The sequence below is a fragment of the Oncorhynchus mykiss genome, chromosome 14 (genome assembly GCF_057628025.1).
Source record: "Oncorhynchus mykiss isolate SJ-2025 chromosome 14, ASM5762802v1, whole genome shotgun sequence".
NCBI classification, from domain to species: domain Eukaryota; kingdom Metazoa; phylum Chordata; class Actinopteri; order Salmoniformes; family Salmonidae; genus Oncorhynchus; species Oncorhynchus mykiss.
Window position 1 is genome coordinate 10,738,349 of NC_143035.1, and position 26,871 is coordinate 10,765,219.

Below are 26,871 nucleotides of genomic sequence, written 5' to 3' on the forward strand. Positions count from 1 at the left end.
GTTAGCGCATCAGGTGGCGTTAAGGTTAGGTGGGGAGGCAGGTAAGCTAGGAGAGAGGACTCTGACTTTTTACTTTCTTTGCTTTGGTTTTGTCCAGCCCTTTCCCCCCACAATTACTGTGTTAAGAAAATAAATGCCCAGTAAACTGTAATATTCTGGCTCTGTCATCCTTACCCACACCTACAATCACATACCTCTTTCACTCTACGGGGAGTTGAGTATAGCAGGGTGTTGCATTCCCTCCAAGAGGCGTGAGTAACAAAAGACTCCACTTCGCCAGAAGTTGAATAGGTGAAGACAAAGCGCTCTCCAGTATGTGTACCAAAACATTCAAGTGCTATTTTCTCAGAAGTGGGATTACAAGTTTATCAACTTTCAAAGCAGAATTACTTTCCCATTGTTCCTCAACTACAGTGTATGATATGCCATTTTTGTAGCTCTGAGTCTCTACTTTTATCCAATGTAAAAACAATTTCACATTTTGATACATAAGACCGACTTGAGGTAGTTGGTCACATATTCGTTATTTGGTGAGGGCATTTGTTCCGAACCTGCTACAATGTTTTAGGTGCCATGGGGATCTGAAGTGCCCTTTACAAAAAAGGCAGGTTGAGATTGCCATAGTTTGAGTGGGGAAAAATGTTTCATATTGCTGAGGCAGTAAGGAGAGTAGAGGATAACTGAAGAATGAGGGTTTTGACTGGGAGCCCCCCGTGAGTAGGCCTGAAGAGACAGATTGAGAGGACGAGTTTCAGTAAGGTGGGATTTCTTGTGTTTATAGCCATGGTGGCCCACTGCATTGACGGAGTGGAAGTCACAGATAGGTAAGGCAGCAGCAGAGAAATAGTTGGGTGTGAGAGATTTTAGTACAGAAGATCTACAGGGAGTTTTGAGGGAGGGCGTCCCATCCTCCCTGGCCAACAGCTTGGTGTAGAATTGTTTAGGGCCAAAGTAGTGGGATGGGGTGGTGGATTTTGGGGATAGTGTATAGGTAAGGTGCAGGGCTAGTTGGTGGTGCAATTTAAACTTTTTTTTACCAGAATGTGCAAGCCGCAATCCGACTAGCGAAAAGCAGCATTAAACAGCACAGCGTCTAGTCTTCCGGAAATTCACACGAAGAAGAACATTGGCTAAACTCCATCGAAGAAGAGTGGGTGTCTCGCTTTCTCTACGGTCTCTGGCTTTACTACCCTGCGACTCTTTCCTATCGAGACAACATAGAAAACAAGCCATATAGCTAGCTGTTTATCTTTTGATAAAGATGTCAACCACGACCGGCGGCGGAGAGTTTGGCAACCCCCTGCGGAAATTTAAGCTCGTATTCTTAGGCGAGCAAAGTGGTAAGTGGAGGAGTAATTTCGGGCATGTTATGTGGTTATTTGTTTTGGGGCGTTTTGGTGAGTACTGCCAGCTGGCATTAGCCTAACAGTACGGTAGCTAGTCAGGCCGAGGCAGAACGATGAGGCTTTAAACAACTCAGACGATGCCTCGTTAGGTTAGCTAGCTAGTAGGTATAATTTAGCCAATGACTATAACACGTAAAGTGAACTTGCTAGCTTTCCAATTTAATCAGGAAAATGTGTTGCTTGAGATGTTGCCCAAGAAGATGCCTACGTATTTAGCTAGCTAGCCAAGTCATGCATACCCTGTAACTAAGTTGTCTAGCTACACTACTAGAACGTTACTGAATTGTCGGTGTCATTCACTAACGTTTGAAGTTACACTTCTGCTGGGTAGTTAGACTTATTTAGCCAACTAGTTACATGAATGTTTTATGTTTACTTGCCAGCTACTGTAGCTTCAGCTTGTGTGGAGTCATATAGCTAACTTTAACAGTTAGGTACTGTTAGCTAGCTAACGTTAACATTGCTAAGCCACGTCTGTCAGCAGAGGGGAGCCTATTAACGCGTTAGCTTGGGTGGAAACGTACTGGCCGCTTACAAACAAGACATGAGGCATATTATTTCCGCAGATAAATCTTCATTTAGATTTGCAGAGACTCAAAACTGTGTTGATTTTTCCAGTCCATTTTAGCTTGCTAGCTGTTTCCTTCATTCATGGCTCCACCCTTGCCAGCTCAGCGCCGTGGGTTCAGTAGTCTATCGATTCGTTTTTAGATTATGTTATCATACAAATAAACAATATGACCGCTTAACGCATGGTCACTGTCAGTATATTCAATTGTTTAATAGCTAAATGTTCATAATAAAGCCACTCTGCATAGGCTACGTTTACTATTCCTCCACAAATTGCAGTTCCACAGATGCTCATGCATAATTTAGCAAATTGACAATTCTATGGTAACTGCATAATTTAGCAATTGACAATTCTATGGTACAGAATAATGCAGAGACTCGGATATTTCACTTTATTGTATGCTAAACAAATAACAATGATTGTAAATTAAACAAACCATACGTCTGTATGCAGAATGACGCCTTAGCACTTTCCACTGAAAATTAAGGGTCAGACGCAGAGACCTCTGACTGCCGATAACGTTAGGTACTTAGAACCTCTGCCCAGAGTGTCGGCAGTTAACTTTTTGTTGTTCACATTGAACAGTTTTTTTTACCAAAGATAGGCAGCAACTGCTTCTCTAATATACATCTCGATCACACTTGTAGAGGTCATGGCGACACTGGCTAGCTGCGCAGAAATAGGTCATCGGGTCTAAGGTCGTCTCGCGCCTAAATGCTCTTGTGCAGGACGTCAATCTCGCGATGTTGCGCCTCTGGGTTTAAAAAAGCTGCGGTTTTACCTCCGTTTTGTTGAAATACTCCAGGCCACATAGTGGCAGTAGTTTGTTTGGCTTGTGCCTGCTGTAGCTAATGTAAGTTAACTAGCCAGCTGTGCTAATGTTATTGCTATTTGGTTAACTAGAATTTGTAGTAAGCCATTGTTGATACTCCAGTCATCTAGTTGTAGCCATCTGGTTAGTAACTAGAAACATTATAATTAAATAAAAATGGATTTGTTTTTGAATGAAGCAGCTGCCAGTTAGCTGGCAAGAGTCTGAGTAGATGGGTTGCTTTGTTTTAGGGCAGTTGTCAACCTTTTCTGATTCAAGATCAGTTTAGGATCTACTGCTCGGATTTTAAAAATATGAGTAAAAAAATGTAAGACTATGCAACAGTAACCTAAATAAAGACAGTTCTGTAGGAATGAGGTTTGTGTTAAGGGATATTTCAAGTCACTTCAACCACTGAGGTGTGTGGTAATTCCCTGACAACGCACAGTCTGGAGCTGGAGTCTGCTTATAAAACACATCCCAACATTAGTGAATATTTTTTACTATTTGCTATGCTTGGCCTGCTAAGGTTGTTCTTCTCAGACCGTATTATATTTCATAACTCGAGCTTTCATAAAAACATTTGATCAGTTGTATCACTTCCGAGGCACAACTCTGCATAAATAAAAATCATTTGCAAATAATTCGCTTTTTTTATTTTCCTGAACTGATGGTACCTGCATCTGGTCAGTCGAGAGAGGGGGGGAAAAAAGCAGCAGCAGAGGGTCTGCCTCTCACGGTCCCTGCTCTCTCCCTCCCTCTGATAAGACTGACCAGAGAGAGGGAAGTCTTCCACCTAATGGTGACACTCGAGTAGCATTGCATTATTTCTGCCTCATGCACAAATCCATGTTGTTTCTATGACCAGAGTAAGTGAAATAATCCTTGATATTAAAATAAACATGCAGGCCTACCGATACACTTGGCTATTAATTAATTGCAGATGCAGTGCTGGTTGTAGTGGAAGTAGGGAGAAGCCGTTTTGTAAATGTGTTTGCTGTATTCTTTGACAGTCTCTCAATGGTCATGGTTTTAAAAATTAATGAAATCTCACATAGGCTAGTATGAAACTTTGCTGTGGGGTCGTGGATGCTTTAGGCATTGTGATTTGAGCCATCCGATTGGCCAGCGCAGTAGGTGCACTTAATTTAGCTCTCCCAGTCCCCCGAGTAGTCAGTTTATCCCTTCAGACAAATGAAAAGGTTAAAAATGGGAACACTCCCGACCTGGCGCACAGGGCTTCTGAATCAAGTGCACCTAGCGCCAACAGTGCAAGACGAATACAATTTTTTTTAAAAGCATGCAAGGCTTTATCGTTGGCTTTTCTACTGAAATGTTTGTTGATCGACTAGGTTGGTGACCACTGTTGTACTCTTTCATTCAAGGTTTATAAAAATGTTTATTCAATAGAGAATTACATCAGAAAAACAATAGCCCATACCCATGTCTTTACCATATACGGTTCAGATGTTACAGATGATTTACTCTGATAATGTAGCATGATTAGCATGAATAGATTGTCATCGCGGCCATGGTCAAAAATAAGTGCTCAGTAAAACTGTCACGCTCCGCGAGCAGAACGGAGCTAACTTCCAACATCATCTGATAAGCTAGCTAGTGGCTGCAGGTTAGTGTGATAACATGGGCTTTTTCTAAATGAAATCCGCAGACTACAAAACAAAATTGGGCATATATACTGAACTAAAATATAAATGCAAAATGCAACAATTTCAAAGATTTTACTGAGTTACAGTTTATATAAATTAATTAGGCCCTAATCTATAGATTTCACATTTCTGGGAATACAGATATGCATCTGTCACAGATACTTAAAAAAAAAAAAAAGCAGGGGCATGGATCAGAAAACCGGTCAGTATCTGGTGTGACCACCATTTGCCTCATGCAGTGTGACACATCACCTTTGCATATATTTGATTGTGGCTTGTGGAATATTGTCCCACTCCTGTTCAATGGTGGTGCGAAGTTGTTGGATATTGGTGGGAACCGGAACACGCTGTCATACATGTCGATCCAGAGCATCCCAAACATGCCCAAAGGGTGACATGTCTGAGTATGCAGGCCATGGAAGAACTGGTACATTTTCATCTTCCAGGAATTGTGTACAAATCCTTGCGACATGGGGCCATGCATTATCACGCTGAAACATGAGGCGATGGCGGCGGGTGAATGGTACGACAATGGGCCTTGGTATCTCTGTCCATTCAAATTGCCATTGATAAAATGCAATTGTGTTGGTTGTCCGTAGCTTATGCCTGCCCATTCCATAACCCCACCACCACTATGGGGTACTCTTCACAATGTTGACATCAGCAAACCGCTCGTCCATACGACACCATACACGTGGTCTGTGGTTGTGAGGCTGGTTGGACGTACTGCCAAATTCTCTAAAACAACGTTGGAGGCGGCTTATGGTAGAGAAATTAACATTAAAATTCACTAGCAACAGCTCTGGTAGGACATTCCTGCACTCAGCATGCCATTTGCGCACTCCCTCAAAACTTGAGGCGTTGTGTGAAAAAACTGCCCATTTTAGAGTGGCCTTTAATTGTCCCCAGCACAATGTGTACCTGTGTAAGGATCATACTGTTTAATCAGCTTCTTGATATGACAAACCTGTCAGGTGTATGGGTTATCTTGGCAAAGGAAAAATGCTCACTAACAGGGATGTTAACAAATTTTGTGCACTACATTTTTGAGAAATAAGCTTTTTGTGTGTATGGAAAATTTCTGGGATATTTTATTTTAGCTCATGAAACTGGGGAACAACACTCTACATGTTGTGTTTTATATTTTTCTTAAGTGTATATATTTATAAAGCTAACAGACTGAATGTCAATGTCTACCCTCCCTGAAAGCAATCTGTTGCAGTTTTCATGGTGTATTTTGGAATATTTCCCTTTAAATCGCCATTGATATGGCCTCTCAATTTAGATTGATCACCAATGAAAGCCAAGAATCTGGAGATGAAAATGACAAGGGTATGAAGTTGATTTTGATTGGTCCAAAGCATGGAAATGCCTCCCAACACCGACAATGGAAGAGATACAACCAAGAGCTGCGTGGTCTAAACTTGAATCGGTCACCTCAAACTAGTTGATCAATATTGTTAAGTACAAGCATATTAAGGTTATATTGTAGAGAATAATCCAATGAATAACGGTAGGTGATTTATGATGAGTGCGAAGTAGGGCTGACCCCATTTAGTCGATTGCTTTAGTTTAGCGGTCGCAAATATATATGTCAAGCCTTATGAGACACCTGTCTCATTTGCACCTGTCTCAGTGGACAGTCTAAGAAGAATGGGAGTGTGGCTCTCCAGATGACACTCCCTCCTGTGGATTGGCGCGCATTCATTGTTTCATAACTTCATTATGTAAATTGTTTGCCCTTTGAGTGTTTATCAATACCCCATTACATATCACCTGTAGTACATTTACCATTAGTCCCCATCAAACAAACATTGCAGATTAGAAATAATTTACAGTAATTTCTGTTAATGCATTCAATATATTATTAGTCTTATTGTTCTCATTGTCGGAGTGGACAAGTTGTTTGCAAGGCTCAACCTATGCAACACTGAGAAACAAGTTTTATTTAATTCAAGTTTTTTTTCATTTTTTCATTGTATTTTGTTTGGAGAGCTCCTGTCAATGTTGTGTAAGGCTGTGCACCTGATTACGCATAGAAGTTGCCCTAGGCTACCTGGTCTATGTGCAAATATGCCCATTTGAGGATGTCTGCAAGTATTTCTGATCATCTTAACTCACTACCACTAAAGCTATGGAGCTTCTCAAAGTAATTTTTTCTTCACCTCAAACAGCAAGTCAACAAAGTCTGTTTTCTGACTGCGAGGCGCTACAGAAGGTAGTGTGTACGGCTCAGCACATCACTGGTGCCAAGCTTCCTGCCATCCAGGACCTCTATACCAGGCATTGTCAGAGGAAGGCCCTAAAAGTTGCCAAAGGCTCCAGCCACCCTAGTCATAGACTGTTCTCTGCTACCGCACGGCAAGCGGTACCAGAGCGCCAGGTCTAGGTCCAAAAGGCTCCTTAACAGCTTCTACCCCCATAAGCTATAAGACTGTTGAACAGTTAATCAAATGGCTACCCGGACGCTGCTGCTACTCGCAGTTTATTATCTATGCATAGTCACTTTACCCCTATCTACATGTACATATTACCTCGACTAACCTGTACCCCCACACATTGACTTGGTACTAGTACCCCCTGTATATTGCCTCATTATTGTTATTTTCTTTTTACTTTCGTTTATTTAGTACATCTTTTCGTAACTCTTATTTTTAAGCATTTCACTGTCAGGTCAACAACACCTGTTGTATTCGGCGCATGTGACAAATACAATTGGATTTGGTTTTACATCCATTGAGAATGACAATAGTTCCTCAATGCATTTTGAAAAATCTTTCCAGCTCTCCCTCTTTTGATAACTGCTGAGCCTTGGCGTGGAAGGGAAACATTTTATGCTCTGATCCAGTGGAAACAACATAAAATACCTGATTACTTCTTATCCCGTGTGCAAATACTGTCTGTCCAGAGTGAAACTCTGAGGGCCCAGAATAGTTTATATACCTATAACAGCTTTTTGAGGATGAGCGGAAGTAAACACTGGAACCCCAAAGAACTTCTGGTGTGTTTGTAAACGACAGCTCTTCCATTACGCTTGTAAACGGCTAGCTAGCTAACTTAGTGTAGTTTTCTCAAGGTTAAAATTAGCATTTTGACCATAGTATTTGTGGGTTGGATGGTCCTTACGGCCGGGATCAAATCTAGTTTAGAAAATTAGTTTCTTGATTTCCCAAAGAAGCATCCCAGTGGGCTGCATTGCCTGCATGGATAGGAACGTTAGCAGCAGCAGGTGGGGGCGGCGCCAGGATGTGTAGCACACTGGTGAGTTTTTATCAAGTTAACCATCTATTCTAGGTAGCTAACTAGCTGATGTTACATGTATAAATAGAATAGACAGCCATCCAATATTAATTTGTGACACAAACGTTAGCTTGATCTGCTAAAAACAACAGTGTTCACTACCTCGCTTGGCTAGTCCCAAAGAGAGAACTATGACAATAGAAAAACACAATTGCAATGAAATTTTAAATGTTATCACTGGTATAATTTCCTAACTTCAGATACAGAGACCTGCAAAAGCTGCTAAACCCTGTTTGCTGATGAAAGTCCCAAGTGCTGGAGAGACTGAAGGGTTTGTCTCCAATAGGTTATACATATGCTATTGGTTTACTCATTAGAATTGGTTGTAGGACTAAAAATAAAATACTGTTTATAATTGACAATACATAGACGTAGAACATGCATGGCCAACCTTGCTGCTAGAGATCTAGCTACTGGGTGTGCAGGTTTCTGTTCCAGCCTTGACATTCTGCTGATTTATTTGAATTTGACACTGTTCATTTTACTATTCAATCATGTCTTGTTTTGGAGTAAGATGGCTGTCTATACCCAATAACCACTTATATAGGTGATCTTTTTATGATATAAAATAGTGTTTCATTGAATTAAGTATAGTGTATTTTTTTAAATTTTTTCGTTGAACATTCCCTGTTTGTCTGTTGTATTTGGTTGTCACTCGCTCTCATTTTGTCTGATATTACAGATGTGAAGCTGATGTCCTTGATCATTAGTGTGGGTGTAACAATCCCTGCATGACTGACCTAGGATGCAACCCCATCCATAAACTCAAATCCGCATCCATTATCCTACAAAAACTATGATCTTGGTTGGGCTTCCTGGGGGTGGGTGACATCACACAATGTCTACTAGGTACTACTGAGCGATTTAGTTTCAATTTAATTTTTTACACTAAATGCATTATGTGAGTTGAATGCTGTAACACGGTATAAAAAAAATAAAAAAGTCCCATGATGGTAGTGACTGCCTGTTACTGCTTATCATTTTAACATTTGATTACTTTATTTCATTTCAAGTCATCTCATCTCTATAGAGTTGCTGCTTATGCTGTCTGACTATCAACTATTTTGTAGTTCTTCGAAGTAAATAAGGCCTACTTTTATGACTGCTGAATACCAACTATCAGTCACCTAGATCAGAGTTTCCCAAACTCGGTCCTGGGGCCTCCCCTTGGTGCACGTTTTTGCTTTTGCCCCAGCACAACAGAGCTGATTCAAATTATCAAAGTTATTTGAATCAGCTGTGTAGTGCTGGGGCAAAAACCAAAACGAGTTTGGGAAACCCAGACTTTGATCATGTATTTTCAGGTAGAGGGAAGCAACTGCTACGCGCTATCACTCAGGATCGCACATTCTTCTCTCTTCCACAGTAGTCCTAAAAGAAACACAGGCCGGAAAAGTAGATGCGCAATGGATTATGGTCATTGTAGTTTGTTTAGCGCATACAACGTGGTAATTATGTAGAATATTGGCCAGTCGGAACAGATAACTCCCCACAACATGACACAGTTCAGGCTGGATCTGATTTTATCTCTGGAGAAACTGCTATGTGCGCATTGAGCTCACCCAAAAAAGAACATGGTCAATTATCTGTTCAATTATTTGAATTCCAACAGTTGTTCTGTTAATAATGGGATATGTAGGAGGGTGAGCCGGTCAAGGATCGATTCAGACAAGGTGGTCTATTGTATGACAAGTGACAGTTTTTAATTATGAGTAAAGATATCTGGTACAACGTATACGGGCCATTTCATTCGGTTCTTAAGGAACCAGCAGAAAAAGAAGCGCAGATAACAGAGTGCACATGTCTCATATACAGAACAGAAAGTAGGTTGATTCTAGAAGATCGGGTCTTCGGGTTGGTTCAGGCTGAGGTGTAGTCTTCTTGGATTGGCCCTGTTGGGCCGTCCGTCATCCCTCTGAGTCTTGTTCTTTGTCACACAATGTTCAGCTAAAAAGGAGATTAGGTGTGTGCGCTGTCCTCAGTCACACAATGTTCGGCTAGAAAGGAGATTAGGTGTGTGCGCTGGTTTCTGCAAGTCAAGGCTGTCTCTTCCTCCCAATGTGTGGGTGTATGTCTTATCTGTGTGTCCTCGGCAGTTAGTGTGTGTAATGTGTGTGTGCTGTGTGTGTGGGTGTGGGAGCTATCCTGTATGGGACCTAACATGTTTTACTGTGAAAATACGTTGTCTCAGTTATAGCAATGTAATAGCAGTAGGCTGGTCACCTGCATAAGAAATAGCACTTCCTTACAAATCCCTCTCTTCACGTCTCCCCAGAGACGTGACACAACCTAACTAGATCCAGACACAAAAAGAAAACTTTTCCCAGAAGGAAAAGTTTTGTGATTCCCTCTCTTCACATCTCCTAAGAGATGTGACATAAACTAGGCTAACAATTACAAAGTTGAAAATACCTTCATGTTCTCCATTCGATCCCACTATGTACTAGATTGGCTACCAGCCACCTAGGAACTTGCAACCCTCATGTCAAAAGAGAACAACAACTCATTGAAAAACAGAACAAAAGAAAATGATGTGAAATTTAAGCCCCCCTTTTTGACACCCACTAGGGTGTCACTCATTATCCCTTATTTCAGCAGTCATAGCATTTCATGAAAATAAAAACAAAACCTAGTAGGCACTCTCAACCTCATCCTCAAATTCGGGCAGGTCATTAGCAAGCAGAGGAAACATCTGGGAAAGGGGGGAAGGGTCAATAGCTCTAGAGATAACCCTAGTGGTGAGGGAACGGATACATGGAATGCAACAGCATCCACAGAGAACCAAAATGGCCGCGAACACCGAAATGGAGACCAAATTGGAGGAGACCAGGGTTTTATATTTACCAAAGGCACTCATCCAGGAGTCCCACATTGAGGTATCAATCCCAGAATGAGATTTCATTTTACCATTAAGAGTCCTCAAACCTTCTAGGGCTACGGTCAAGCTACCATCGGAGGCTGTGTTATTAGGGATGAAAATACAACACTGTTCACCAAACATAGTGCAAGCTCCACCTTTCTCTGCCAGTAGCATATCCACTGCAATGCGATTCTGGAATGTATTCTATCCACATTTTTATTAACAGTGCACCACCAACAAATGGAGGACTCAAACCCAGCTGCCACCTGATCCACCAACTTGTACTCGTCAGGAACTCCCCTTGGGACTCCAATGGCGTCTATGTACGTCGGATCACCACTAGATGGGGTGGTGGCACGCCTGGAACGTCCCCTCCAATATTCAGGGTTCACCCTCTGGACCCTAAGGATGAGGTCTCCAGCCTCTGTAGGGTAGATAGAAACAGGCAAAAGGAGAGTAACAAGTGCACAGCTTCCAGTAGTATTGGAGGGTAATTTATCAAACAGGACAGTGTTGCCACACCACCACCTCACATCTGCTCTGGATATTGGACTGAAACTCCCAACAATGTTGATTGTATCCAGACACCAATTCCCAGGAACCTGTCCCACATTAGTACCGCCTCCCGTCATTTTGACACAGGTGAAATGTGCCCTGGCAACCTTGTTGGAAAACAATGGTTTCCTAGCAGTAGATTTAGTCATGGGATAGACAGCATCCCAGGCAGAGCAATTACAACTGGGGTTATCCGTAGTCATTAATGGGATTAAACATGTTAGAGTCACATCTGTAACAGACTTCTTAAAACACGGTATGATGCAAGCAGCACAACACATCAATAATAAAAATACAAGAATTAGGGTCAGAAATCCAGTAACCACCATACCAGTGTACTTACCAAACCAGGCTCCCAACCAAAAGAACAGTCCAGACTCCTCCACCCCCGCCATGGTCCTCATCTCAGCAGATAGTGCACCAAGCCCATTAAAGGCCTTAGCTATACCACCATCTGGAGTGGTGTTATTAGGAATATACGTGCAACATTGTTCACCGAACATCTTGCAGACTGTCTGGCAACCCTAGATGTGGCCTCAAGCTGTTCAGACAGACCAGTGAGTGCATCACGGGGGTAATTCACAAAACGCTGTTGATTATAGTAGATATAACTGATCCATGCAGTCTGTCTAGCATCCACTATGGCTGGACCTATAATAGGTAGTAAGTGCCAGAGTCCATCATTCCTACCCAAGGCCTGAAACTCATGAGGAACCCCCACTGGCACTCCCAACAGGTTAGTGTGTATGTCAACTACATCCTCTGTCCGTGGAGCACTACATCTATGTCTCCCATGGGATGGAATGTTTTCAGGTCCCCTGGATACAGAACCCAACAGCTGTTCAGAAGTAACATCAACAATGGTCAGTGGAATTATCAAACTGGTCAGAGCACACGTACCTTGCCAGTCTCCTCTAAGAATGGGTCTCAGTACTCTTTTGGGTCCACATATTCACCACACATCAGCCAGACCACTAGTTTGGTTTAGGCCTGTAACTGGCCAAGTGGCATAAATGGTTATGTTACTGCTGCAATCAGCTTCAGGCAATCTCCCATAGTCCATGCCACTACCTGTACCCGTGATGCAACTGTAATTGCCCCCATATGCCTTAACACCCCAAGGGGCCCGATGAGGAGGTACTGTAGGAAACACAAGGCTCAAAGAGGAACAGAGGGTTGAATTGGGCTGAACCTGGTAAAAACCTCTCAGAATACACAACCACCCCTCTCCTTCTCCTATAGCAAATGGGTGTGTAGCCAGAACAAGTCTAGCATGACTACAAATAGTGCAGTCCTTTCTTCTCAGGGTTTTAGCTGTGTACCTCATATAAGACAGCCACAAATTGTCCCTACCATCAAAACCAGTCTCAGTGCCTAATTGATCAATAGCTGTGTAGTCTCTATCATTAATTACCTGAATGGGATTTTTTAACACAGTGGTGGTAGGTGGCAGGTTCGGTCCAGGGGTGGTAGAGGAGTGTGTCTGGCCCTGGTTCGTCTGGGACCTCTGGTTTTGGCAGCTCCCTAATAGAAAACACACCCATCGTGTCTGTCCCGGTCCTTTGTAATCCGATGGTGTAAGTGCCTGCATCAGAGAGCTTAATAGTTTTGATGGTTAGTAGGATTTCATCACCTTTACAAAGTTCAACAGTGCTCCCAGGTTTTCCCCATATGATGGAAAACCTATCCACCTTTGTGGGATCCCCTATGCTATAAGAATACCCTCTTCTCCAATCCTAGAATTGTCTTAAGTTGGTTATCATGTAATCCCCATATGGACACCCTCCCCCATTACACAGGTACACTGACACTCCTGTAAAGTCCCACCCTCTCCCAGAGAACACATCACTAGCAAGAGCCAGACACATCTTCACTTCTATGAACAAAAACAGGGGTGACAGGACAGGGAGGGTTACTTCATTCGAGAGATGGCCCCCGGAATCCTGTTAATTCCAGTTCTCCTCTCGAACACTGTTTATTGTTCGACAGTGTCATGTGTCCTACCCTCCCCCGTGCGATATGAATCCGGGTAGCTCTTTCAGCTAGCTGTCACCAGGAGTCCTTGTATGGTCCCCCCAACAAGCCTCTGGGACTGGATTGAGTGACTTCACCTGTAGTTCACCTGTAATGCATAAAATCCTGGACATACAGGCTTGGTTAACAAACAGTTTCTCATATGTTTTATCTGATTATATCTTTAGTTTCTTATCCAGTTCGCCCCATCCTATCCTAGACCACAATTTACCCATCCCCCTTTTGATACCTGGCTCTGCCCAGGTAACAACCTTACCTACTCTAAATAATGACTTAGGTAAGATTAGTATATTATCCTTCTGTTCTGACATTATCATGTAGGAGCGCCCCTTTCATTTTCCACATGTCCAATTATCCCTTTTGTCTCCACTCAGTAACTGTTATCTACACATTCTGTTATCTTTGCTCGTCCTGGCTCCCTTTTAAAACTTATCCTCTCTGCTCTCCAACCTTCAAGGTCTCTGCAGTGCAGGGGAGGGCTCTTCTGTCTGCCTTTTCCCCTTATCTGTCTGTAGCTCGTTTTCTCATGTTTCCAAATTTGAACTAAATGTCTCACTGTTTGGCTTTATCTAAACTCATGGATTTTTTTTTTTTAGAAAAACATGTCTATGGTGGCACTTTCTAAAGTCCTTATATAGGTTAATTAAACCCCACTATAATTAATTTACCTTAAAAAATAAAAACAAAAACAAACCGTATTACCCATGACCACAAATTAAATATTCAAATGGCACCCCCTATATACAGGTGTTAAAACCAAACACAAATATCTCAATTTCTTCCCTGCCCTGTTTGCTCAAAATATGTCCCAAATACTTAACATGAGTCTACCATAAATAAAACTTATCCTAGCTAAATTTTCACACCACGTTCATCAGAGAAAATATAATGACACTATAATGTAAATTTCACTGCCTTTTTGTATTAAATTACCTTAATATCAGTATTACAAATTACCCTAGATTCTCCATCCAAATTGCTTTCCAATGAGGCTGATCAGACCACAAAGGAAAGTTACAATGGAGGTCATAAGTCATACCACCTTCCCTGTGTTTGATTACCAATTTCAAACCAGTTGTAACTTTAGTTAGCGTCAACCTGCTCCGCCACAGGAGTGCCATCTGATGCACTGTCCAGCTAGACCAGTCAGGACCAGTCTCTGCCACTAAATTCTTCCACGTCCATTTATTATACCCCCCTTCTGTCATGTACCACACTGATCTAGACCAACTGATTGCATGAGTACCATAACCGCCACCTGGGCTTCCAATAACACCCCAGGTAAGTATAACAGTGGTAGTAGCGTTAGGCGGGATACACAGAGTAGCTGACCTAATCAATTCTGCAGTACACTCAAAGTCATTATTCTGAACTTGACGTTTAGACAGAACATGCGTATCCGAGAATATTGAAGCATTGGTGATGTTTAGCTGGGTAGTCTGTTCCTGGTCAGTGATTATACGCTGGGCTGCCCATATCATTACTCCCAATGTCAAAACAACATTGACTATAATTAGGACAAACAATGGGCCAGAACAACCCAGTCTTTCCCATGGTCTCCTAGCCCTTCTAGCCCATGGTGCTACTCTAGTGTCCCTATCATCTGAGGATGGGAGTCTCCTCCACATGATCAGACGGGAGGGATGTCAGAATTTGAATTCGAATTGGATGTGAGTAAATCACTTCTTACTTCAGCCAGAGTTCTGGCAGGGGTTGGGGCTGGTGTACAATGTGTCAGGTGGTGCCAAGGTGCGCCTAATTTACCTTTGACCTGGACTGAGTGTGAAGTAACCTCCTTCACTTCGTACGGTCCAGTCCACCTGGGATCAGCCCACTTTCTCTTGTGGACCTTGATCCTTACCCAGTCCCCAACTTTTACCCTTGGTTGTTCCGGGACGTCAGTCAGCTCCCTCTCTGCGACACGGTGTATCTGTTTGGAGAGAGCTGCAGACAATTCCGTCAATTTCTTCACATAGTCAGACATCCCTATTTGGTGCACATCAAGAGGGGGCATATGACCTCCCTCTCTTGGTGGCCCTGGCATTACTCTACCTGTCATTATTTCATGGGGTGAAAGATGTGTCCCTGCACCTGGTGAGGACCTCATGGCCATCAGTGCCAGGGGCAGGGCTTCCACCCAGGTCAATTTAGTTCCTGCACATACTTTAGCTATTTTAGCTTTCAGATTTTGATTACAGCGTTCCACAAGGCCCTGCGATTGCGGCCTATACACAGAGCCAAACTTGTGTGTAATGCCAAACCTCTCCTCCACCTGTCTTAGGTGCTGATTTGACGTGTTTTTTTTTAGAAATATTTTGTACACTCTTTGGATATACTTAGCCCGTCACTGGCTCGTGCCAGTGATGTATTCTTAGGAGACACTATTACTCGTACTCTGTCTTAACTCAGAGCCTCTCCGTCATATATCCAGAATTTTAAACAATAATGTTTTAATGATTAAACACGAGCCCCTAATTCAGGAAATGATTATCAACATAAACTATGTTTTAACAATTTGGATAATAGATTTTTTTTTTTTTTTTTGAATTTAGGAAATACTTTGCTCACAATAATTTTAAATAATGGTAATAATATCAGGGACTTGTGAAACGCCGTTTACATTTAGTCTATAGTCAACACACAAATATTATTACATGGACATAGTTTTAAACACAATTGTTCAATTAGAACATCTTATTCTATGACATCACACATTAGTACATTTATCACATTCATTCTGGCCACAACACAAAGCGGACTTTTCAGTCCAACATATCTTAATCATACATTAATCTATTGTAGACACCTCACCGGACACTACCAGCTATTGGATTTTAACCTCACCGGACACTACCGGCTATTGGTTCTATCTAAAACACTAATTGGATTTATCTTTTGCAGATGAATGATCGAATCATACTCAGATGTTAATGATAAAACTGATCACGCCCTTTTTCAGACGCCCGAACGAATATCACTTATACATAGAATATAATCCTGGTCACATCAATACTCAATAATAGACCACCTTACCAGACACAGCTGGACCGGTCACTAGCCGGACTATCGGTGAAAATCTATCCTAGACTATATTATTTATTCCTTACTGGTGTCTGCCACCAGACCGTTCACAGCCGGACTATCAGAATATTCTATTAATATTAGGTCTACTACTAAATATCCCTTACCGGTGTCTGCCACCGGACCGTTCTCATGCCGGACTATCAGAATATTCTAACTACTACTCATCCCTTACCGGTGTCTGCCACCGGACCGTTCTCATGCCGGACTATCGGGATATTCTAATTACCACATATGTTTACTTCACTGTCAATTTCAAGTCCATTATTTATGTAAAATTTACACAAAAATTCTTACCCACACTCGGTACTACTGATCGTAATTTGGTATGACTATTCGACAATATGCAAAGTTTGATAAAACAGGTTTTGCTTACCTTATTTTGTGGTCGACCAGAGATCAGTTTCCCGAGTTGAGCAGAATTGTTGTCCACCCCCGAATGGTTTTCACCTGTCCTCCGGGAACCGTCCTTTCACCAACTCGCCCCCTCACACCCACATCAACCACTCTGGACTGGGTCGTTAGTAAACCATCCCTCTGCTACCAAGTTTCTGTTAATAATGGGATATGTAGGAGGGTGAGCCGGTCAAGGATCGATTCAGACAAGGTGGTCTATTGTATGACAAGTGACAGTTTAATTATGAGTAAAGATATCTGGTACAACGTATACGGGCCATTTCATTCGGTTCTTAAGGAACCAGCAGAAAAAGAAGCGCAGATAACAGAGTGCACATGTCTCATATACAGAACAGAAAGTAGGTTGATTCTAGAAGATCGGGTCTTCGGGTTGGTTCAGGCTGAGGTGTAGTCTTCTTGGATTGGCCCTGTTGGGCCGTCCGTCATCCCTCTGAGTCTTGTTCTTTGTCACACAATGTTCAGCTAAAAAGGAGATTAGGTGTGTGCGCTGTCCTCAGTCACACAATGTTCGGCTAGAAAGGAGATTAGGTGTGTGCGCTGGTTTCTGCAAGTCAAGGCTGTCTCTTCCTCCCAATGTGTGGGTGTATGTCTTATCTGTGTGTCCTCGGCAGTTAGTGTGTGTAATGTGTGTGTGCTGTGTGTGTGGGTGTGGGAGCTATCCTGTATGGGACCTAACATGTTTTACTGTGAAAATACGTTGTCTCAGTTATAGCAATGTAATAGCAGTAGGCTGGTCACCTGCATAAGAAATAGCACTTCCTTACAGTTCAAAAAATAACTTTCAGTTAGTTTAATCGCTCAGCACTACTACTAGGCTTTGTTTGATTTTATATCTTCCTTGATTACTCACATCCTATCTCTGCAACTAGTGGAGGAGAAGGTACAAGGTCCCTCCTCTCTGACCACCTTCTCCAATGGGTTTTTGAGGAAGGATTAATTAAGAGCCTAGCAGTCACCTGTCAACTAGCTCACGTGCTACACAATCACCCCTCTGCTACACTCACTGACCTCTTTCTCTGCATCAACCTCAGCAGCCAGCAGTGGTGCCAACTTAGCGACTTTGTCGCTATTTTTAGCAAGTATTCAGACCCCTTGAGTGAAACATTTTCTAAAAATTGACTTGCGACAAATCTAGCGACTTTTTCTGATGTTATTGGAGACTTTTGGAGAGACTGACGTGAAAGCACTATAGTTCTTACTCTTCTCAATGAGCAGCTGTTGCTGCCGTGGGCCCCACCCCTGTCCCAAAGCACTCACAGGTAGGCCAGTCCTCGCGCTGCAGTCAGAGCAAATGTTCACCCCTTAGTTGTCCATACTGCAAATGAATCGCGCATGAGGGAAGCCACCACTGGCCGATCCAGCCCTGGCTTACATTCAGGGCGGGATGTAAATGTAAAATGTTCTTTGTCTAAAATAAATCATTGCACAAAAATAAATCACTGCATTTGACTCACACAGCCTCAGTCACTTACTCACCTTGTCCACTGTGTGTGTGCCTCTCTGTGACATAAGCTAAACATCTAGCTGGCTAGCTCATCATGTCTCAGTCTAAACTGCACACTCAAAAATACAGAAAGGAGTTGGAATCAAACCCTGAATTCAAAGGCTGGTTGAAGCCGTTTATTGGAGGTGATACACGGGCATACTACCTGTATTGTAAGGCTGATTTCTACGCCAAACTTAGTGATGTAAAAAAACACATGACAACTCAAAAACATACTCAAAAGGCAAAGCCTTATAACAGCTCCACCCAAAACAAGCTGCCATTTATGGTAAAAAGTGGCATTAGCTATCACTGAACACTGTTCCATGCTGGCATGTGATCACATTGGAGAAGCATGTAGAGCTGCCTTCTCAGACTCCACTGCTGCTACCCTCTTCAAAAGATTAATGGTGTTCTAGCACCATACTTTCTGAAAAAGTTGGTCGCAGATGTGGGTGACCAGCGTTTCAGCCTCCTCCTCAATGAGTCCACAGATGTAAGTGTTTCTAAGTACCTGGGGGTTGTGATAAGATAGTGACACCAAGCAGACAATTGTATCAACATTTCTTGGGCTTGTTGAGTTGGTGTTGTGGCTTTCCTCGAAGTGTTGTCTTAAAGAGAATCTCTGGGATTAACAATGGGGTCTATAAAGTGCTGAAGGAGGAGTATGCAGCTCAGGGGTTTGAACTTGCAACCTTCTGGTTACTAGTCCAACACTCTAACCACTAGGCTACCCTGCTGCCCCAGCTTGCTCGTTTGTAGTTCTAAACATATATTTAGGGTGTTTTTTTTTTTACTCACTTTTTGTCTCTCCCATAACGTTTATTCCTCTCTCCTACAGCATCCATCACAATTACAAGCACATGGTAAATTATGCAAATTAGGAGATGACGACATTTAGCGTCTTCTAGCGACTTTTAGGACAGCCAATAGCTACTTTTCTTACTGAGGAGTTGGCAACACTGGCAGCCAGCAAAGGAGACTGAACTGTGTCAATCTAGCACCCACATAATTGATTGTGTCTATTTAATTCTGCTACATTGAGTCAGATCACACAAATACACGTTTTGAAGTTTCAACCAATTTTTTAAACTCAGAGTCCTTGTGCAAAGAGAATTTACGTTTTGACATTTATTTAGTAGTTCCCTCTAATTGACATGCGTTTCCCCTACATTCTATAGCAGTGAGTGAACGCCCTATGTGTTGCGATGCTAACGTTATTTTAGTTAGAACAATTCTGACGTGGTGGATTACACTGGGAAAAGTGCATTTTTGTTATATACTTCTGTTGGTTTCACGTATCGGTTTGTGCTCTCTGATTGGCTCAAAGTCCAGTTCTCGGCCACTGACGAGCCTTGCGATTCTACAAGTAGAAGCGGCTGGTTCGTCGGTACACACCAGCGGCGTCTTTTGTTCTTGCAAGAAAAGGAACGGCCTCCTACTTTGCTAAGTAACTAGTCAGATTTCTTGGTGTGCCTGCACCATTACAAAGAACATTGCTGTTGTTAGTAGACTTTGCATCTGCGCTGTTCTTTAAGTAAACATGTTTTTGTAAAAATGTTTGTGGAAATTGTCATAAGTCGTCATTGTGCGTAGTTGTATGGTTTATTTAACTTTGCAATCATTGGTTTTTGTTTGATGTACATTTTTTATGTGAAAAATCAGTCTCTGTATCATTCTGTTACTGTGGAATTGCCTAAATGTCAAAATGTAAACTAAATGCTCTCTGCTCTGCATGTCTGTCTTTACAGTGGGGAAGACATCACTTATCACCAGGTTTATGTATGACAGCTTTGACAATACCTATCAGGTACATTACCTCATCTCAAGTACAGTACTGGTTATTTATTGCATGTAAACTAATGCGTAATACTATTTATTCTAAGCTCTTTTGGTTCTTTTGCTTGGGGGAAATGTTCTGTTTTTCTAACCTGATAGTAGCTTGCATAAAATCTGCTACAAAGCTGAAAAAGAATAAGGACACAAGGCCATCCCTTTTCTGCTTTTTGTTGAATGTAGTATGGTCATGTGATGTTTGAGAATATTTTTTTTTTGTCTTGCAGGCTACAATTGGCATAGACTTTTTATCGAAAACGATGTACCTGGAAGATCGTACGGTAAGTACCACTTTTGTTTCTATGTCATTGCATCACTTGGAGCCTTTCATTTGAAACCATTTCACGTGTCCCTTGAGTTTGTGCCCATGCATAAACATTGTATATCCCTCTACATGCCACTGTCAAAAATGGGCTTAGGTAGTCAGCTTTTTATCTCATCCCAACTAGACTGCTTGTTTAGTATGGACGTTGAGGAACTATAATTTGCAGTTTAATTATAATTTTTCATGTAGCCAATCAAGTTTTCTTTCCTGCCATGATTCTGTTTTTAGTTCCATCATCATTATAAGTTATTATTTTTTTTTCCCTCTGTCCACCCCTCCCCTCCATCCCCATGGCTGGGTTTTGAACTGTGTCCGCTCCTCGGTTTGTTGCGCGGTTGGCCACAGATTCGTCTCCAGCTGTGGGATACGGCCGGGCAGGAGCGGTTCCGCAGCCTCATCCCCAGCTACATCAGAGACTCAGCCGCTGCTGTGGTGGTTTATGACATAGCAAGTAGGTATCAAGTCCCTGCCCTTCTCTCAGTGGATGGAAGGGGAGAACAGGGCAAACAGTATTTCCACAGCTTGGCAACGTCACTGGACTGTAGCAATGAGTTGAACCAGACTTGCTTGTGGTCAGTGAGGAACCAGATCAGGAAATAGGTTATTGGCGCTTCAGGGCTTCCTTTCCCTGCAAATTCTATGCTACTCTAAAGTGAGTAGATGTTGTAGATGACTTTGTTAGTGCAATGTTTCCTCTACGTTTTTCCCAATAGGTGCAAATAGGCCTATAGAGGGGGATGATGGAACTCTCAAGCTCAGTACATCCAGTGGTGGTTGTGGAAATGTTGTCCCAAAAGGGGCTTTTCTAAGGAATAGGGAGAAGGCTAGCAGAGGTTACCAGCAATGTTTGGTTGACTTTAATTGCACCAAAAGCATTGATTTGGAACATTTGCCATCCGTAATAGGTCACTAAAAAGGATCAACATTGGGAACAGGTCATCTGCTAGCTGCATGGGGAAAGCGTTTCCTATTCCAGGATGCATGATCATTTTTCACCTCTGCTGCCTTGCTGTTCTCTTGCAACTCTTTTTATGTCAATCCTCTTCTTCATTTTCCCCTTTCCGTCTGTCCCGTTTCTCCTCCTCCTCCATCCCAATCCCCAGGTCCGGCTTCAGCTCTGGGACACTGCTGGACAGGAGCGTTTCCGTAGCCTCATTCCCAGCTACATCCGCGACTCCACCATTGCTGTGGTGGTTTATGACATCACCAGTGAGTCAGAGCCTCCAGGCCTAGTTAGAGCTGTGCCCTCATCACTGTAGGGGTTGTGGGCCACTGGGACATTACATTGGGAAGGAGGTTGTCCTCTTCTATAACACAATAGCAAATCACAACAGCTTTCAGTGTATGAGTAGTGTTAACTATGTAGGGACTTTAATGATGTAGGGACTTTAATGATGCAACTTCATGAGGATTAGGGAGTTTTCCCTTGTATTAACAGTGGCGTGGGGACTAATTCCTTTCTGTGCTTAAACTTAACTTACTGTTTACTTTTGCTTACTAACACCTGGCTACTCTACTGAAATCAACTGTACTTCCAATGAAGAGGAACGACTGTTCTGATTTGCAAATGTGTCTAACTTTATTAATAACCCTTTCACTGCAGAGTTCATACCTCACACGATATTTAAAGTGGTCATGCTCATTTTGTATGCGTTCCAAGTTGATAATTTTCTTCCCCTCAGATCTCAATTCCTTCCAGCAAACCTCAAAGTGGATTGATGACGTCAGAACAGAGAGAGGAAGTGATGTTATTATCATGCTTGTGGGAAACAAAACAGACTTGGCTGATAAAAGGTACATTGTGTGTGTGGCGAGCGTAGTTGGTGTGGTGGTAAACAGTAATGTGGTCCCTGAACTAAATGTCGACATATTTTGACAACCGTTGTATGTGTAAAGCCTTTGTCAAAGCCTGGTTCCTCCCTCGTCCCGTGAATGTATATACATTTTCATATGTTTTCTGATTTTGATCTGTTGAACTCCATGCTGGAGTTACTCCATTTCTGATATGTAACTTTCAAAATACAGAAATCATCCCTGTAATATGCATCATACAGGGATGATTTCTGTTTTTTGAAAGTGACATATCTTGAAACTTGAGTGCTGACAAGCAAAAATTTTTTGGACTATGTCAACAATTGACTAATGAAACAAATACCAAAATATAATTTTGGGGTGGAGTTTTTCTTTTTTGTTTTTGTCAAATTTTAAGTTGTATTTATTTTTTTTATTTTTTTGTTCCCTCTCCCCGGTGTCTCCCCATGTCACTTTGATTTGGTGTCCACTCCCAACCCACTGCCACCACCCTCCCCTCCTGTCCCTCCCCCTGGGACCATGGCAGACAAGTTTCTGTTGAGGCTGCAGAGAGGAAAGCTCGTGAACTCAATGTGATGTACATAGAGACCAGTGCCAAGGCTGGGTATAACGTCAAACAGGTGGGTGTCAGCTACCACCAGCAGGTGTACAAACAGCCTCCAGAACTGCTCATTATGCTCTGCCTTAGGAATCATAATTTGTGATGTACCAGGTGGATTAGAGGTTTAATGTGGAACGAGTGATTGTACGGTTTGTGTCAAGCTGTTTGCTCTTCTCAGCAAAGCTGCTTCCTCTCCTATCCCTTTGTTCCTCAGAGATGGGACCAAACTTACCTCTTTCTAACCAAAAACTGTAATCTCTGAGCTAGTTCTTTTTTTCCTCTCTCTCCATCTCTCCCTTCCCCCTCTGCCTGTCCTCTTTCATGTCTGTCTATCTCTCCGTCCTCTCGGCGGTGGCCTGAGCAGACAGATCACCACTGAAGAGGGCGAGCAGAGAGCTAAGGAACTGAATGTCATGTTCATTGAAACCAGTGCAAAGACTGGCTACAATGTCAAACAGGTAGAGCTTCTGTTCACTCAGGATAGTCCAGCCCAGTCTGCCCTCCTAGTGTCAGCTGCCTCTTTCACAACTTATAGTTTTCCCTCCTCTCTCTCTTCACCTGGCTCCTCAAGACTTGTCCACCTAGTCCTTTCTACATTGTGACCCCCCTCAGTGCTCAAGTCATGTGTCACTGCTTTAGAACGCTTCAGCATCAGTTTTACTGCACTGTCTAGCTCCATGTTGTTGTTGGGTCTTTCTTTTATTTTGCATCGTTTCACAAAATGTCTGCTTCTCACTGTTTGGCATGGAATCATGGACATTTTATGGGCATAAAATATGAACAATTACATGGCAACTTGTGACAAGTTAACAAGAAAATGTTAAATATTCTGTAGGGGCATTTTCTTGCATTGTTTTTAGTGTTATTGAGACATCTTCCAAGATTTTAATATGTAATAAATAACCATATCAGTTTTGTCCAATGCATGTAGCCCTATGTACAAATATATGTTGTATGTTTATTTTAAATGGAAATATAAATATTGAATATTTGGGGGGGTGCGCGCAACTCAATATTAGGAAGGTGTTCCTAATGTTTGGTGTACTGTAGTTCGTCACTGTTATGTGGCCAACTTTACGTTATTGATGCGCTGTGTGGTAGGGCTGTTTTTATCCACGGGTTATTTTCTTGTGGTTCCTCAGCTGTTTCGCCGTGTTGCTGCAGCCCTACCTGGGATGGATAGCACACCAGAGAAGAGCAAAGAGGACAGTATCCTTTCACAAGGGGGTTAGCCCCAAGGCAGAATGGTTTGGAGCAAGTTTGAGCTCAACATGTAAATCAACGCTCAAGAAATGCTTCAGTAGTTAAGTTTCTATCCAATTAACAGAATTTCATGCTCATGTTAAAACATCTGCATTAAGCAGGACGCACGTTAAAACACGTTTTCCCACCAGAGATGTTTCCATCAAATGTACTTGTTGCTGATCAAAGGCTGTGCGTGATGACGTTGTGCACATAAAAATGGTTTTGTCACACAAAATGTTGTTAAATAGTGAATGTGCCCACTCTGGTCTTGGCACGTGCTCTGTAGGCAACAGCTGGCAGATTCAGTTTAGGTATGATGACATTATTATGGATAAAAGAGTAAGATTATTTTTGTCAAACGGCAGCCAAGCTTTGATCATGTCACCAGAATAAGATGCTCAATATTTATTGGAAAGAGCATCAAGGTCATCACCTTGCACTTTCACCACCCTGTGAAGATCATCACTTATTTCAGCTGTAGCCTAATAAACTGCATGCTTTCCCGATTCGTAGTGGGAGGACCACACAACATATCGTCACATGACTCCAAGTTTACTTCAATATGATGGTCATTATATAAATATTTGCTCATAAAAGCGTTTCTACCGCCACTAATTTATTTGACATAGATCCCACCTTGCCTAGCGTAATTTGTTTTGTAGACATTTGGAAAGTTTTTTTTTATAGAAACATTTGCTGTTTGTATCAGGCCTGTCGTGCAATTTTTGTACTTAATTGCATAAAAAGGTTGGATGGAAACATTATAACAGAGAACCAGGTTATCTATTGCATATGGATTTCATTTTGGTTAAATTTGTGGAATGTCATTAAAAAAAATATGAATAATATTTTATATTATTCCTTAACCATCTCTCTCAGTGATCGATATCAAACTGGAGAAGCCACCAGAGATGGCAGTGACGGAGAGCAGCTGCTCCTGCTAGTAAACACCCCCCCACCTGACCTTCCTCCTCTCCACCAACAGCTTGTCTCTCAGTGGCCACTCTCCCCACCCATGGCTCACTGCCATCGACCTGAGAACCTCGAACCCCCCCCCCCCCCCCCCTTCGACTCAGTGACTTTTCAGAGTAACCGTGTGGATGTGATATTACTCTGTATTTAACAGATATTAAACTATATTAAAGGTTAAAAGTCGAACACAGAATAGGTTGAAAGCTGAATATGTTCAGCTTTTCATCCAACTGCATGACATTATATAGGATTGCAGACTGACATAGCTAATTGCTCTTGGGTTATTGCGTTGTTGTGAAGTGATTATTGTTTGAGATTATTTAAGTGACTATTAAAGGGATACGGTCTCAGTCCCTTGGATCTTTGCTTTTATTTCCAATGGCGAGTCTGGAGTGGGTCAACTAGAGTATTCTAGCTCCGTGATAAACAAAGTGATTCACAAGGATTTGATATATTTTGTTCTAAAAAGATTCCCCTCTAAACTATGAATATTATTCCTCTCATTATTTCCTCTCATTGTTGGCTCAAATCAAAGCTATTAATTTAGGCCTAATGGTTTATGGGACCATGAATAAGGGACATTATCAGGACATTTTCAAGGCATGAACAGCCAAAGAACTTCATTTAGGATTACTGTAGTAATCGACTGATGATTTCAATGGCAACTTTTTTTGTTATTTTGGCAGGTCTCCCAAAAATCATGCTGCAGAAAGGATGTATAGCCAATCATTAAGAAAACAAGGATTTGCATTTTTAGAAAAGGGACATGATCCCAAATTCATTGTAGTGGAAAATACTAACCTAAATCTATTGATATACACTTTGAAACGATAAATCTGTCACAGCGACTTACATCAAATAGCCGCACACATGCTAACACATCTTGTGTCTGAGGAGAAGAGGTGTTTTAAAGTTCATATGTGAGCCTATGGAGTGAGCAGGTGTCAAAGCTTTTTACACTCTAAATGGAAACATGTATTGGGCCCATACGATGTCTGCCTACTCACCCTCCAATTGATGTATATTGTTGTCTTGTTTTCGTCACACTATTGCAGGAACGGCGTGCTCATCATGCAGGTTTCATAGATGGTTAAGAAAAAACGATGCCTTGCTTGTTTGTTCACCAACGTTGTGCACTGAATCAAGACCCAACATTGTAAAGATGGAGAGGCCTGCTGACAGTAGTTCTGTAGAGCAGATACAGCTAACGCTTCCTAACACCCTTGCTGTGAAAATAAGTGCAGTGAAGTTCATCTTTAGCGCTATTGCCAGTTTACGACCGTTGGTTTTGTGTTTATTTATTTTGAAACACAAGCAACCGTAAAATTGCCTTGTACACTTAACCAAAATGAGTTGCTCCACCCCTGTCCTTTAACACGTTCTCTCTCACACACACACACACCAACTAAACACAGCCATAAATGTCCCACCACACACCAATGCTTTCGCTGTTACATTTTTACAAAAAAATGTAGATGAGTATTTAATTACGTCGAACCACCGTCTTTACCTTAACAGCTGTTCTATTATCCCTCACTGACTGAGTACTCAACTGAACTGTGTGCTATTCTGAAGTGTCTGTCCATTTGAAATATGTCGTGTTTAGCAACGTTTGTGTGAATAATGTAATATCTGCTGTATAAAAAAGGAGAATTAAAGAACACCGAAAGGTATCACATGAAATAAAGAGATTTCACCAAAGGTGTTCCAAGTTTCTTTCTTTTATGAATATGATTGATTTAGATTATTTGGACAGGCCTACATTTACATGCACGTTATTTTCGAAATTGTAATTTGAAACTGTTCCTACTAGTGAATAATGTCAGATTGTTGAGCAGCACGGTCTTGTTTCAAATACTTCAGTCAATATATATATATTGATTTGTAATGTATAT

General features: G+C 41.9%; 1 protein-coding gene and 1 long non-coding RNA gene across 6 annotated transcripts; one reads left to right on the plus strand and one right to left on the minus strand.

The window, feature by feature from the left end:
* Window positions 1–656: 656 nt before the first annotated feature.
* On the plus strand, window positions 657–26,677 carry rab41 (RAB41, member RAS oncogene family). 5 transcript variants are annotated; one of them, XM_036942919.2, is made up of 8 exons: window positions 657–1,340; window positions 19,937–19,995; window positions 20,249–20,302; window positions 21,450–21,555; window positions 22,029–22,140; window positions 23,124–23,217; window positions 23,902–23,968; window positions 24,884–26,677. In XM_036942919.2, the coding sequence occupies exons 1-8, from the start codon at window positions 1,262–1,264 to the stop codon at window positions 24,946–24,948; spliced, it is 636 nt and encodes a 211-aa protein (XP_036798814.1). In that variant the 5' UTR covers window positions 657–1,261; the 3' UTR covers window positions 24,949–26,677. The 5 variants fall into 5 exon arrangements, 4 of the variants coding, with proteins under 4 accessions (XP_036798814.1, XP_036798811.1, XP_036798812.1 ...); XM_036942916.2 differs by lacking the exons at window positions 21,450–21,555; window positions 23,124–23,217 and adding exons at window positions 20,692–20,797; window positions 22,685–22,778 and having other exon boundaries at window positions 675–1,340; XM_036942917.2 differs by lacking the exon at window positions 23,124–23,217 and adding an exon at window positions 22,685–22,778 and having other exon boundaries at window positions 718–1,340.
* LOC149978285 (uncharacterized) lies at window positions 9,435–17,279 on the minus strand. Its single transcript, XR_016486282.1, has 2 exons — window positions 16,662–17,279; window positions 9,435–15,148 (listed from the first exon to the last, which is right to left on the minus strand). It is a non-coding gene; the product is annotated as an uncharacterized LOC149978285 (long non-coding RNA).
* Window positions 26,678–26,871: the final 194 nt, after the last annotated feature.

Bases quoted from the DNA above. Each gene is read 5' to 3' on its own strand.
- rab41 (XM_036942919.2), top strand. From the start codon at position 1,262: ATGTCAACCACGACCGGCGGCGGAGAGTTTGGCAACCCCCTGCGGAAA. The intron at 19,996-20,248 runs GTACATTACCTC...TTTGTCTTGCAG, and splicing joins GCTTTGACAATACCTATCAG to GCTACAATTGGCATAGACTT. The intron at 22,141-23,123 runs GTACATTGTGTG...TGGCCTGAGCAG, and splicing joins ACAGACTTGGCTGATAAAAG to ACAGATCACCACTGAAGAGG.